Here is a 14913-nt window from a genome sequence, read left to right as displayed (position 1 = left end):
GGTCAGTGTGCATGATGCCGTTGGACACCAATTCTGCACATGGTTGGGTCCTATCCTTTAGGTTACGTACATAGCTGTAAAAGGCCTTATGGTTATCCTTGGCAGTACTTGCAAGGTTTCTCTCAAAGGAGCTCTTGGATGATTTGACAAGTTGTCTTATTTACCTGTTAAGGCTGACAACAGTGTTATCCATTGTTGGGTCCTAGTCTGTTTTCTTGTACAGCAACTCTTTGCATTTACTGTAGAGTTTGTTGATGCTGGAAGTTCACCATAGCAGCTTAATTTTACTTGGGGAGCTGGCTTTGACTATCTGATGCAGCTGAGTTTATACACTTATGCAAGTGATAATACAGGGCTTTAGTGTAAGCTTTGGCGTAGTTACCACTTTCAGCTTGGGGTGGGGCTTGGAATGCATTTATATCTTTACCTAGGAGGGTATAATTTGACTTGGGGAAGTTTTTTTTGTCTGATTTCACCCTTTGGGAGCTCTGGTGTTAAGTGTCCATTCGAAGGTGACTGATTTGTGATCAGTTTTAACTAATGAGGGTCCAACAGTAGCAGCAGTGCACCTGTTTGACATATTGGTGAGGACCAGATCTAGAATGTTTGTTCCTCTTGTCTGGGTATGGACAATTTGCTCCAGGGCATTTGAATTCACAAAGTCAAGGAACTTTTGTGCTAGCGAGTTTGGTCTAGAGTAGATTTACCAGTTGATGGTAGGATAATTGAAATCCCACATAACCAGTGTGTTTGGTAAAATTTGCATTGTCTTCAGCTTGGTTAAGTAGGCTTTGTGGGTGTCATAGTTCCCACTCTGTGGGTCACAACTGGCTAGGACTTGAATGGGGATCTTACCCACTGTAACCTAGACCTGGATTAACTCCATGGAGTTGTCCAGTCTAACTAGATGTCAGGTGAATTTATCTCTAATATAGACTGAAACATCACCTCCTTTGGTTTTTACACGTTCCTTTTGCAGTCTAAAGGTGTGGAAGGCATTGTAGCCTTGCAGGGATGGGGTATTCTCTGAGGTCTTAAGCCAGGTTTCTGTGACTGCACAGACATCTACATCGTCTAGTGATAGAAGTGCTTCCAGGGAGTGCAGTTTTTGGTTTAAGCTTCTAACATTTAGCAGCATGACCCTTATTTTGTTCCGATTGGTTAATTTCACATTGATAATGTTGTTTTTGAGACCTTGCCCAAAAAAAGGCATTACGGGGGAGGCAAGAGCCTTTGCTAGCAGCTGTAAGCCTAGGGGTGGCAGGTGCAAACAGTCTCTGCCAAAGCAGTGAGGTTTGTCGACCATGACTTCCCAGGCAGACAGGAACTGGATCACCTTGGAATAACACCAACAACTAAGCCAATTATTGAAAACAATCATTTTTTGTTTATACTGTGGCATCATTCTAGGTAAGGGTAGTATGCTGCTCAAGGCTAGGGACATACATGCCTGGGACACATACTCAGAGCTCGACCATGTCTGTTTTCATACAGTCCAGTGCGGTACATCTCAGGTCATTCACACCAACATGAACTATGACAGAGTCATAACAGTACTTGTTGCTGAGAGACCTCTGAGTGCATGCATGACTTGGAAAATCCTAGCACCAGACAAGCAGCTGATCATGACTTTCTCCTTGTCCAGCCTGGTGAGTGTGACATCCATGTGTCACTACTGAATCTCCAATGACATAAAAACTTGGTTTTTGAGTGTTATGCCTTACGGGCTTGGTGGGTGAGAAACTGGTGTTGCTATGCGTCATGGGTGCTGTGGAGACTGTATCAGCTTAGCAGACTTGTGTTTTGGAGGTCTCTGGTGTTTTGTTAAGTTTTTTGAGAGAAACTCAGGATGTGGATTTGCATGTTTGATGTGTACTATATGTACGAGTAGTGGTATGTGTATGAGTAGTGGTACTATGTGAATATGTACTGGTGGGTGAGTTGACAACCTTCTCTGTGTTACAGCTCTGACTGAGAAACAGCATGGATTCTAGATTTTTGTTATAAATAGATCTCTCACACTCTGTACTGGACTGTGTTATATTAGTAGAGGGTTGTCTGTGTACATGAGGCAATTGCTACACTGTCAACAAGGTTGACAGGAGAAACAAGGGTAGACCAACTGTCCATAATGCTTGGTTGAAGACTGTTGTCAGTATGGGTGGCTTTTTGGAAACGATAAAGGAGGAGCTTGGTGATTGGATATTGCTGCCTGGGTTTTAAGGGAAAATTTGAATTCAACTGTCCAGCTTTGGCATGCAACTGAGCGGCAGTGCTGTGTGATGCACAAACAAGCAGAAAAGTACAGTTTTGTACTTACCATAAATGTAGATGTTCGAAGATCCACATTGCTGCAGTCCTAACACTTGGGTAGTCCACTGTCCCTCGGTCGGCCCGAATATCAGAGTATAAGGCTGACGTCGGTCAAGGCGCATTTGACTGACATCAGAACGTCAGGGTACAAATGCGCATGACCGACGTCATATCCTCAGTCTTTTCTTGCCCCAGATGTCAGAAGACCCTAAAAAGAAAGGTCAAAACCCATAGACAACAACTAAACAACCAACTAGCCTAACACCAAAAATATGTACAATATATACAATATATACAAAATGCAATATACCTCAGATGGATAACCCAACCCACACAACCACCTCAAACAACAGAGGGGAAGGAGGGAGGGTAAATTGGACTGCAGCAATGTGGATCTTGAACATCTATATTTATGGTAGGTACAAAACTGTACTATGTTCTTCATCTCACATTGCTGCAGTCCTAACACTTGGGTAGAATCCCAAAGCAGAGGTAAGGGAGGATGGCTAAACTATAATGAAGCAGGAGCTGCCAAAATGCCCTGCAACACAGCAGTGGCAAAACCAGCCCTGGATTTAGAGTACAGTGGAAGGTGGTAATGCCTAGAGAAGGTATGCACTGAACTCCAAGTGGTTGCCTCCAAAATATCCTTAGTAGCCACCCCCCTCAAAAAAGCTGTTGAAGTGGCAGTAGCCCTAGTGGAATGAGGTCTAATCCCAGCTGGAACCTCTTTGCCATGATGGGAATAACAGAAAGCAATGCAAAATCCAATCCACTTAGAAATAGTTTGTTTTGACACGGGCTTGCCCTGAGAGCACAAAGCAAAAGAAACTAATAACTGCTGAGATTGTCTGAACCCTTTAGTTCTGTCCAAATAATATCGCAACTGCCTGTGTACATATAAAGTGTGCAAAATCTTTTCCCCTTTAGTTTGGGGATTTGCATAAAAAGTAGGCAAATGAATAGTTTGGTTTAAAGCCACACTAGAAACCACTTTAGGCATAAAGGAAGGATTAGTACGTAAAGATACCCTATCCTTGTGGAAAATTAAGAAAGGCTCAACTGCCATAAGGGCCTGCAATTCAGAAACCCTTCTTGCAGAGGTAATGGCCAACAAAAAAGCAGTCTTCCATGACAAATATTTCAACTCAGCAGTAGCTGCAGGCTCAAAAGGTTGTAGAGTGAGTTTCTCCAACACAAAATTAAGATCCCAAACAGGAGTAGGAGCCCTTCGTGGGGGTCTTATATTCTTTGCCCCTCTAAGAAATTGCTTGAATAAAGGATGAGAAAACAATGGTGGGTCACAATCGTAGTGAGCTGAAATTGCTGCAGCATGAATCTTAATAGAAGAGAAGGACAAACCTTTGTCCAATAACTCAGTAAGATATTGAAGAGCCACACTTAAATCAGGCTCAGAAACATCCAAATCCTTAGCTGCACTCAAAAATAAAAATCTCTTCCATTTATCTGCGTACACTTTCCTTGTACTAGGCCTTCTAGCTTCCAAAATCACATTCAAAACTTGTTGTGGAAGTTGAGACCCTCTATGGTTTAAAACAGAATATGCCATGCTGTTAGGTGAAGAGAGTGAAGTTTGACATTGAGCAAATGACTGTCCTCCTGGGACAACAGATGTGGAATCAAAGGCAAAGGCCATGGAGGCTTCTGTACTAGACTTCTCAGTAGTGGGTACCAGTGCTGTCGAGGCCAATCTGGAGCTATCAAAATCATCCTTGGCTTGTCCTGTCTGACCTTCAGAAGTACCTTTGGGAGGAGAGGCAGAGGTGGAAAGGCATACACATGAAGATTTTTCCAACTGAAAGAAAGAGCATCCACTTTCCAAGCTGTGGGATGATAACGCTTTGTGCAAAACTTTGGCAGCTGGTGGTTTAGTGGAGAAGCGAACAGATCTATGTCTGGAGTTCCCCAGGACACTGTCAATTTCTGAAATACATGAAGATCCAGTTTCCACTCGTGGGGATCCATGATTTGTCTGCTTAACACATCTGCTAAGGAGTTCTGTGCTCCGGCAGAAACCTTGCCTGAAGACTTAGTTGTAAACTGAGAGCAGTCTCCCACAAAATCATTGCTTGCCTGCATAGAGGATAAGAATGTGTTCCCCTTGCTTGTTGATGTACCACATGACAGTTGTGTTGTCTGTTAGAATCAACACCTGCCCTGGAAGAAGTAAATCCTTGAAAGCTATTAATGCAAACTGGACTGCTAACATCTCCTTCATGTTGATATGTAGATGTTGTAGTCTGGCAGGCCACTTGTCTTGTATCCACTTTCCATTTAGATGAGCTCCCCAAGCTATGTCTGAGGCATCTGTCGTTAAAATCTGACTCGCCTCTGGCCGGGTCACAGAGAGTCCCTTGTTTAGGTGACATTCCTGAGCCCACCACAAAAATTCCTTTTGAATGCAAGGTATTATTTGAATGACAGTGTCCAGATCCTGGCAGTGCTGTGTCCATACATTTTTGAGATACCATTGTAGCTTCCTCATATGCAGTTTGGCATTGGGAAGCACCAGAATACAAGATGCCATGAACCCTAAGGCTTGAAGGACTGTCCTTGCAGTCAGCCCGGACTGATGAGATAGCTGATGGAAGTAAAGGGATAGACTCTTTTGTTTGTCCGGGGTTAAAAAGGCCATCTGGGATGCTGTATTCAGTCTCACACCCAGAAAGCACATGTCCTGAGAGGGTACTAGACTGGACTTTATTTCGTTCACAGAATACCCCAGGCATCTTAGCACTGCTATCACATATTCCAAATGATGAAGAAGCTCTTCCTTCCTTGAGCCAGAATCAGGCAGTCGTCCAAATAAGGATAGATCTGTATTCCTTTTAGCCTGAAGAAAGCTATCACTGGAGCCAGAACTTTCGTGAACACTCTGGGCGCAGTAGATAAGCCAAAGGGCAATGCAGAGAACTGATAGTGAGAAGTCCCAGCTCGAAAACGCAGATACTTCCTGCAACTTAGTCTGATAGGAACATGAAGGTAAGCCTCCTTGAGATCCAAAGTTACCATCCAATGATCTTTGCCCAGCAGAGGTAAAAGCTGCTGCAACGTCAACATTTTGAACTTGGGAATGTCCAGATAAGTGTTGAGGATAGATAAATCCAAAATTGGTCTCCACGTGTTCCCCTTCTTTGGTACTAGGAACAGGCGAGAATAAAATCCTAGGCCCCTTTCTGGCACAGGAACCGGCTGTATGGCCCCTATTTGGAGCAACAGTGAAATTTGCTTGTGAGCCTCTATTCTTTGTTGAGGAGGAATGTCTGGCATGCCTTTGAAAGGAGGCAAGGTATGGAAATAAAACCTGTAACCGTGATGTATGATATCCAGTACCCATTTGTCTTGGGTAATCAAACTCCAATTTTCTTTGAAAAGTGCCAACCTTCCTCCCAAAAAGGTGCTGCCAGGCGAGAAGGTTCTGGCAGCTGAAAAGGTAGGTCATTGGGTCTGTTTACGAAAGGACTGACCCCTGCCCTCACTCGAAGACTGTGCAGGAGAACTCCCTGTTCTAGGCCTGAAAGAGCCCTGACCTCTGCCCCTGCCACGTCTAGATCTACCCCTAGACTGGGAATCATAAGAAGGATACGTCCACCCTTTAGTAGGCCAATTCCTACTAAACTTTGGAGGCTGAACCTGCAAAAAATCTTTAACAGTCTGCATAGACTTAGCCTTGTCTTCCATTTTCTTTAAAACTGCCTCAACAGGAGAACCAAACAAGACATCAGATTGCAAAGGGGCATCCAAAATCCTAGTTTTAACATGGTCAGATAAATTTTGATCCCTCAGCCAGGCATGCCTGCGAAGAACTGACCCAGTGGCAGCCACCCTAGACGAGGCCTGTACAGCATCAAAACCACATTGCAAAGAATGCTTACCCACCTGTTCAGAAACATGCACTAAATCTTGTAACTCTTTACAGTCAATACCTTCCGCCAGAGCATCAACCTTAGATTTCAACTGAGAAAGGAGATAATTTTGATATTTCAACATGTGAAACTGGCAATTCAAAGCTCTCATGGCTAGAGTGGAAGAAGTATAAACTTTCTTTCCCCATCTATCCAAGGCCCTGGCCTCTTTATCTGCAGGAACCGGATTCTTGACAACAGAAGCCTCAACACCCTTAGGCCCCTGGCTAACAGTTTCTGGGTCTGCCCTAGGACTCTTAAAAAGATACTTATGAGCTTCAGGCACCCTGTAATACCTATCTGGTTTAACAGGAGCAGGAGGCAAAGAATCAGGATTAAGAGAAGCCTCTGCAAACACATCTTCCACCACATTCAGAACAGGAGGTATAGCTAAAGGCCTATGCTGGGGTAAAACAAAAATTCCCTAAGCCTTTTCCTGGAATCAGAGAAATCCTGACCTTCCCATTTAAAATGCTCTCTCATGGAGTGAAGGGTCTCTGAAAAAAAAAATCCTCAGGAGGAGAAGCAGAAGGAGTAGAATCATCCACATCAGAATCAGAATAATGAGAATACTCCTGCAAGTCTTCAGCCGAAGACTCAGACACATCCGAAGCCTGCTCATAATCCCCCAACACAGGTTCCATCCTAGGCCTCTTATCAGGAGGGGGCATAGAGCCTCTAATTAAAGTAATTAAATCTTCTGCCATTTTAAGCATGTGCTTCTTGGGCACAGAACCTGAAGAACTAGGAGGGACACCCACAGAAGCAAAACTAGACCTGCCTCTAGGAGAAGCCTTGGAAGCAGAAAGAGAGGGCCTAGACACCTTAGGAAGGGAGGGGAGTACAGTTATCTGAGAAGCCCCTACAGCCTGACCTGCCTCCTGGGAGGCCACATCCTGTAAAAACAAAGTTTCTCCCTGGGACTCCAGAGAGGCCTCCGTCAGAACCACCGGTTCCACAGACGCCTCTAAAGAACCGGCGTCTGGTTCGGACGACTCCTCTAACCTAGGTTTAACTGCCTTGTCCTTGCGCTTCTTTGAGGAAGCGGCCGGAGCATCCGACGGCATATTGTAATTGCACCGCTTCCCAAAAACCAACCTGGCACAATCCAACCTTCGCTTTATAGTGCGTTTATTGAACCTAGCACAAAAGCGACACCCAACAACGTCGTGCTCAGGTCCCAAACAAGGTATACACAAATTATGGTAATCCCTATGCGGTATCTGTTTCCCACAAGAAATACAGTTATTCACTTTTTCTGACATCCGGTAAACCACTGAGGCAAGAAAAACAAAATATTCCAACGGGTACTTAACCAACTCTGACTTCGGTCTGAAACTCCGAATTCGAAATATTTCAGAACGCCGAACGGCACTTGCAACACTGCTTCTGCATCGGACCATGCGGCAAAAAAGACTGAGGATATGACGTCGGTCATGCGCATTTGTACCCTGACGTTCTGATGTCAGTCAAATGCGCCTTGACCGACGTCAGCCTTATACTCTGATATTCGGGCCGACCGAGGGACAGCGGACTACCCAAGTGTTAGGACTGCAGCAATGTGAGATGAAGAACATCCTGCTCAGATGCAGGGCCTAAATTCCAAAAGCTAAAACTTGGAAAAAAACTCTGAAAAAATTCAAAAGGACCAATGAGCAAGCTTATTCCAAACACTAGACCAGCCTCCCCTTTACCAGTCAGGTACCAATCAAACACAATTCTCTCACAAAAGTGCAAATAGGCCCCTTCCAATCCAAGATGGCTTGGAAAATGAGGTCAGGACAAACAAACCACTACAAACAGTTCCAGAAGCAGCAGGCCTGGATCTGGGCTATGCTACAGCTACTAGTTACCCTAGTTTCAGTGGGAAACACTAGAGAATATTTAACACAGCAGAAAAAATAGCAGTGAGATACTGAAAAAAATGTTTAAAACAGCAGAAAATCAGCCAGGAGGCTCTAAAGAATGATTTAAACAGTTAACAAATCAGATAATTAAGTACTGCTTGGTGGGAAAACCAGAAAAGATAGCTGTGAATCAGTGAAAAAATACCAGTAAACACTTAAAGAGTGGAAACAACAAGAAAGCTTGCTGAACAGTGAAAACAGCAATAAAATTCAATTTTACAGGTACAGTGTTAGCAGGCAATCGCAGTATAACAGTGCAGTTTAGTAAACAGTAAATAAATACAGTATAAAAGTAGGTGGCAGGCAATAAAAAAATGCAGAAAATAGTCGTCTGGTATCTCAGCTCAGAATTGTGGCTGGTACCAAACTGGGGCTGCGGTAGTGTTGTCGCCTCACAGTAAGACGCTGTTCGGTTCGATTCTCAGCTAGAATGTCTTCTGTGTGGAGACATGCGTGAATGGGTGTACCTTCTTTGAAGGTTGTGCGTCAGAGCTGGCAACTCGGTACGTAAAAATCTACTCCAATCATTAGCGGACCGGAGTTCCGCTGTGGTGACCCCTAACTGGGAAAAGCCAAAAGAAACAAACCAAATAATATAAACAAACAAAAAAAAGCAGGCAACTTGTGTTTGGAAGCTCAGAACCCTCTAGTCTGGTATCTCAGCTCAGAGCTGTGGCTAGTAGCCCACTCCAGTCCAGCTCAGTACAAACAAGCAGAAACCTGCTCATATGCAGGGTCTAAACACCAAAAGCTAAAACTTGAAAAAAAAAAAAAACCTCTTAAAATTCAAAAGGGCCAATGAGGATGCTTATTCCAAGCCCTAGACCGGCATCCCTTTACCAGTAGGTGTCACCATCTGTCCCACTTTGCGAGGGACAGTCCCTTTTTGGGCAGTTGTGTCCTGACCATAAATATTAAAAATGGCAAATGTCCTGAGAATGTAGGACGTAATTATGTCCCATATGTCATGTATTACTTGCATAAAATAGTTATTTCTGTAAGTAAAATACCTAAATGTTACAAGAAACAGAATAAGCAACTAAACTGCTACAAGAATAAGCTTTCATTTAGGCAAAAAGGTAAAGTCTATCCTTTGTACTGACCGTGGGTATGTGTCGACCTGTAAAACCTGATGTGTGTCCCGAAAATGTCCCACTTTGGCCATCTGAAAAGGTGGCAACCCTGTTTACCAGTCAGGTGCCAATCAAATGCAGTTCTCTCACAAAAATGCAGTTAGGCCCCTTCCAATACAAGATGGCCTGGAAAATGTGCTCAGAACAAATAAACCACTACAAACAGTTTCAGAAACAGCAGGCCTGGATCTGGACTATGCTACAGCTACTACTATCCTAGTTTCAGTGGGAAACACTGGAGAATATTTAACACTGTAGAAAAATTTGCAGTGAGACACTGAAAAAACATTTAAAACAGCAGAAAATCAGCTAGGAGGCTCTAGAGAATGATTTGAACAGTTAACAGATCAATTAATTAAAGTACTGCTTGGTGGGAAAACCAAAGCAGGCAGAACAGATAGCTTTGAAACAGTGGAAAAAATACCTGTAAACACTTAAACAGTGGAAACAACAAGAACACTTGCTGAACAGTGAAAACAGCAATAAAATGTGATTTTACAGGCAGGCAATAATCACAGTAAAACAGTGTAGTTTAGTACACAGTAAATAATATAGTACAAAAGTAGGTGGCAGGCAATATAAAAGTGCAGTAAGTAGTATAAATTAACAAAAAAAAAAAAAAAAAAAAAAATCAAGCAACTTATGTTTTTTGGAAGCTCAGAAGCCTCTAGTCATCTGCTATCTCAGCTCAGAGTTGTGGCAGGTAGCCCACTTCAGTTCAGCTCAGCTCAAACAAGGCACGGCAATTAGCTGTATTAGGAAGGTGACAGACTCATCACCATTTACCTGGCTCCACTGTGATATGAAGAACTTGCAAGTAATGTGTTTGCATTATAAATGTGACTGTATAGGAAAGTAAAAAAATCATGCATTTAGTGTTGGGAAAGAAATGGATGATATAGTGATACAGAAGTTAGCATTACTGCCGCAAAAGGCAAAGTTCTGCAGTTTGGCTTCTGGATGGAGTGCTTTCTATATGGAGCCCACCTATGTGGCCTGAGCCTGCATGGTCCTCAGTTTTCTCCTACATCTTAAAGAAGTGCTTGATGTTAGGTGAACTGATAAATCTTCTAAAATATCCACAGATATGGTTGTCTGTCTGTGTGTGTCCATGCATGCCTTCTCACAGATTGTGTGTGCCCATGCATGCCTTCTCATGGACTGGTTTTCTGTCCAGGGGAGGTTCTCTACCTTATACTTGCTGCTTGCTAGGACAAGCTCTTGGTCTCTTACAACCCTGAAAAGGATAAAGTGGGTTTCAGAAAAATGAATGAATGTATGCATTCCATCTTGGACACACGTTTTTTTCTATGTTAGTAATGAAACAGACAGGCTCTGTTTATTGATCCAGTAAGGACAGATGGCAAGGCAATGACTATGAATGCATCAGAATCATGAACTCATGTCAGACCACCAGACTGTTTCATCACTGCCTCTAACCAAGTAGTATAAACCTATATATATATATATATATATATATATATATATATATATATATATATATATATCTATAAAAAACTAAGTTACTGGGGTAGTTACTACCAAGAAAATGCAGCAACGAGAAATAGTATTTATAGTTATGGTTACCTGTTATTGCACTCAGGATATTGTCATTGACTTCTGATTGTTCCTCGCATAATGGTGTCCTTAGCATTTCTGCTGTAACCCAGTGCAGCATGCTACATGGTATAAGAGAACATTTTCAAGTTACATATTACACAGTAAAACTAAAAATGCTCTTTAACTTCATTGGTCAACAAGTCATATGGACAATGTGTATTCTATAAACATCTACAAACGAGAAATGCTGTTTCTGACAAATTTACTCTTCCACCCATCACTGTACACCACCACAATAATATGGTAACTTAGAGGTTAGTTATTATTACTTAAGGGAGTAGCTTATACAAGGCTAATTTTACAAGTTATACCCGTAAGCTATGAATAGTCTTTTTTTTAAGCCAACCATGCTTACAATAAGGATTTGGAGGACTGACCTTCTATTTACATGTCAGGCTCTATCATCTGTACCTTGTGACTTTTTTGAAATGCGACTTGAATTGCTTAGTAATACATACACAACTGTGCAACTGTGCCTCACAAATGTGGGGGACTGGCAAACACCACATATGTTATAAACTGCATTTGAAGATTAGCAATAACAGCTGAAGGCATGTTTAAAGACCGTCTGACTGATACAATTGACTTCAAAAGAATAAGATCAACATCAACTTACAATTCTGAAGGACATGCTTCAAAATTTCTTAAAAATTTGTGACACTTTTAGCACTATAGCTACTCAACACTTCAAAAATATACCAGTTATTTGTGCCTCATTTTTGCTCCGAAGATAAAATTCACTCTTCTACCATTCACCAAGGAAAGTAATCCCTTGCTTCCTTCCCTTACCATCCAATTTCTCTTTTGTCACCATTGCCTAAAATTCATGAAAGTCTATATTTATCTTAGCTGACTGCACAACTTTATTCACCTGACCTTAAAGTGTCAGCGTGGTTTCAAGTGCCATCCTCTGCTTTACAAATCAAATTCTCATAAATGTGGATAAGGGAAAATGCATGGGTTACTGTATTTATAGACCTTACTAAATATTTTGAATCTGTATGCCACACACTACTTTTACACATTACTTTTACCTGAAAGTCCAATGGTACAGTAACTGAAAGTCCAATGGTACAGTGGTTAAGGTGTATGCCTTTCAACTGCAAGGTGCAGGGTTTGATTCTCACCACTGGCAAGAGCTTAACAGATTGAAAATGTATATTTTGTTGGGAGGATGGCCTAATGGTCAAGGTGTTTGCCTTACAAACACAAGGTACAGGGTTTAAATCTCACAGGGGATAATTGGCTAGGCTTAAAATGGCACACAAGGGTAGTTAGCCTAGTACTAATCTAATCTAATCTAATCATTATACAGGCACATATTTGGTACAGAGTCTAAACCATATGTGGTTACAGTTATCTTAAGCAGCATTATTTCAAGGTTAGAGCTAAAAATTAATTTTTCTATTCTCATCTCAGTCTTGATGTTACTAAAGGATCTCCCCTTAGTCTACTACTTTTTTCCCTCTATTAACTCTTACAGAATTTCATTTGCAGACATAACTGCATTATTCTACACTGACAGCATGGTTACTTGGTGGTATGACTCTTCACCCTCATACAAAAGCTACACACTAGGATCATAGGAAGTTACTAGGCTATTGGCACCGAGGTCGTTATAAGCCTTGCCAAGAGTTTAGCCCATCTTTAGACAAGTCAAGGAACTAACTTAAAAGTCCATTCTCAATGCAGTTCCTTAGGATAGACTTTACATGTAAAGCATACAGAGGAGCTTTGTTTTCTGGTACAATCAAACACAGGTGCATCTAGTAACAAATGAACTGGTCTGTTATATCTCTATTAGGGAATGCCTTGTACTCTGTTCACCAGTCAGAATAATTAGGCTTCACATTCAACCAGCAACTTACCTTTTTTCCTATCTTTACTATATATTCAATAAATTTAACAATATGTTGGCTACATGCATAAACATTTCCAGTTTTCACCTGTTCACAAGAGGCTATATTTAACTATTGGAAAAGGCATCCTTTAAGCCAGTCCTTTACTCACTTGAAAGTCATCCAGTAATGGCAACAGATTTCAGGTTCTTCAAAAGACTAGATCATTATATAATTTCTCAATGAAACTAACTTAGTCTCAAAGATTCAATAGGACAAAATAAACAAACCAGATGCTGCTTAACAACGTAAATTAAAAACAAAAACAAACAAAAAATATATACATACAAAACTTTTTTTTTTTTTTGCATTTAGGCAAGCTCCCTCTCCTTATATATACAAACTTACTCCAGGGTCACAACCACAGAGGCAGATAGAAAAGCCAATAAAACTTTTAACTGGAGCTGACACATACAGAAACCATGCTGGTAGTGATTTCTTTTGATGAGCACTGATAAACAAGTTTCACATTGGGAAAATGTATTCAAGCACTTAGTTGAGATCCCACTCACTCTGCACTCAGTCAAGGGTAGAGAAGCCTCTGTATGCTTACAATTATGATACAGTGTGAATTTCATCTCCATGTCTTGGTGTATTTTTTTGTTTTACTCAGTTTTGATATTTCAATAGCCTAACTGCAATGTATGCCCCATCTATTTACACCCATTTGTGTGATATCTGCTTTCTTGTTCTGCTGGACTGTCCTTTTTAAGTTGTTACTTCTGGTCCAACTAAGAATACAACAAGCAGAATTATGTAAATGAAAATGCAGCAAGCACAGCCAACAGGATGTTTGGTTACATCTCTATGGGAACAGAATCGCTGTTGGCAGCGCTATGACTCAGTGGTTATAATTCTAAGTGGAGAGGGATGATGATGATGATACAAGAGGAATCTCAAGAAACAAGGAGATACTGGGATTTTGGATGCAGATCCTTAAGGGGAATAAAGAGAATAACAATAACCATACAGAATATTATATTCAGACAGTAGCAGAAAGTATTCTAAGAACTAAGCCAACACAGAAAAGGAGAAAGGAAATTCTGCCAAAAGGGATGACTGCAGTTAGGGATACAGATAATAGACAAGACGGGGCTGGAATTTATTGGAGAAAACTGGTAAAAGAAGCAAGGTATTGGGAGCAAATAACTAGAGAGAGAAAGGTAACAGAATGGGAAGAGGCCAATAATTTATTTGGACTGCAGGCTAGAGATTGCCGTCCCTATCAAGGATTGATATAAGAGTATAGGCAAAGAGAAAATAACAGGGGGATCTTAAGTGAAAAACCAGCACTGGTAGAGTTTTTAGTAAAATCTAGAACAGAAGCTGGTATTAAAAAGGAATAATTAGTAGAACATACAAAATACTGCATGATAACTATAAGAATCAAAGGAAAGGATTGGGAAGGGAAATTTTGCTTGGAAATGTTTACATAGATATTTTTATACCCCAAGTAGACTCCACAGAATTTTTCCCATGCAGTTAGCAACTGTTTAGTATAGGTTTATACAATTACAGAAAATGCTTATGGCTAATGGTAATAATTGTAAGGATACTCGAATACCAGTACTAAATCCTAGACAATTTATGTGTGAATAATTTCGATTTAACTATAATTAATTTGCATTTAATATGATGAATTTCATATTATATCTTAGATATTATTTTATGTTTCAGATGTCATGTTCTCAGTTATTATAAATTCATGTTTTTCACTATACTAGCATTTTATGACAGGGAAACAGCTTAGTAATATCTATGACTTGTGATAACACAACAAAGAAGTTACAAGTTTCAGTATTACCCTATTATTATGGTAGATATTTACAGCTAACTCCATCTTAACTCTGCCTTTGAGTCATTCATTTTTAAGACCCGTTAGCCACAGTAAGTTTTACATAAATAACGGTTATTAATTTTTGTCATATTAACTGATGTCAGTTAATTATTGCTGATTCTTAGTCAGTCATTTAAACATCTGCTATTCCAAAAAGTTTAGGAGCTAATTGAAGACAAATATGTCTTATGGAATATTTCCAAGAATCTATGTTAACATCTTTTGGGAAAGACACTCAACTATGTGCTAACACCCAATTCTTGTGATGTTTTTATTTAG

At 40.8% G+C, this 14913-nt stretch overlaps 1 protein-coding gene across 1 annotated transcript in view; it reads right to left on the bottom strand.

Annotated features, from left to right (window-relative positions):
- LOC122799287 (rab5 GDP/GTP exchange factor-like) overlaps positions 1-14913 on the bottom strand; it is a 627463-nt gene that overhangs the window by 105607 nt on the left and 506943 nt on the right. The window contains exon 7 of the mRNA XM_044068245.1: positions 10867-10958. Within this exon, the coding sequence (XP_043924180.1) occupies positions 10867-10958 (92 nt within the window). The remainder of the gene's footprint in view (positions 1-10866; positions 10959-14913) is intronic.

This window comes from Protopterus annectens, chromosome 4.part0 (genome assembly GCF_019279795.1).
Source record: "Protopterus annectens isolate FY-2018-M chromosome 4.part0, PAN1.0, whole genome shotgun sequence".
NCBI classification, from domain to species: Eukaryota; Metazoa; Chordata; order Ceratodontiformes; family Protopteridae; genus Protopterus; species Protopterus annectens.
This window is presented reverse-complemented; position numbering and strand designations above follow the sequence as displayed.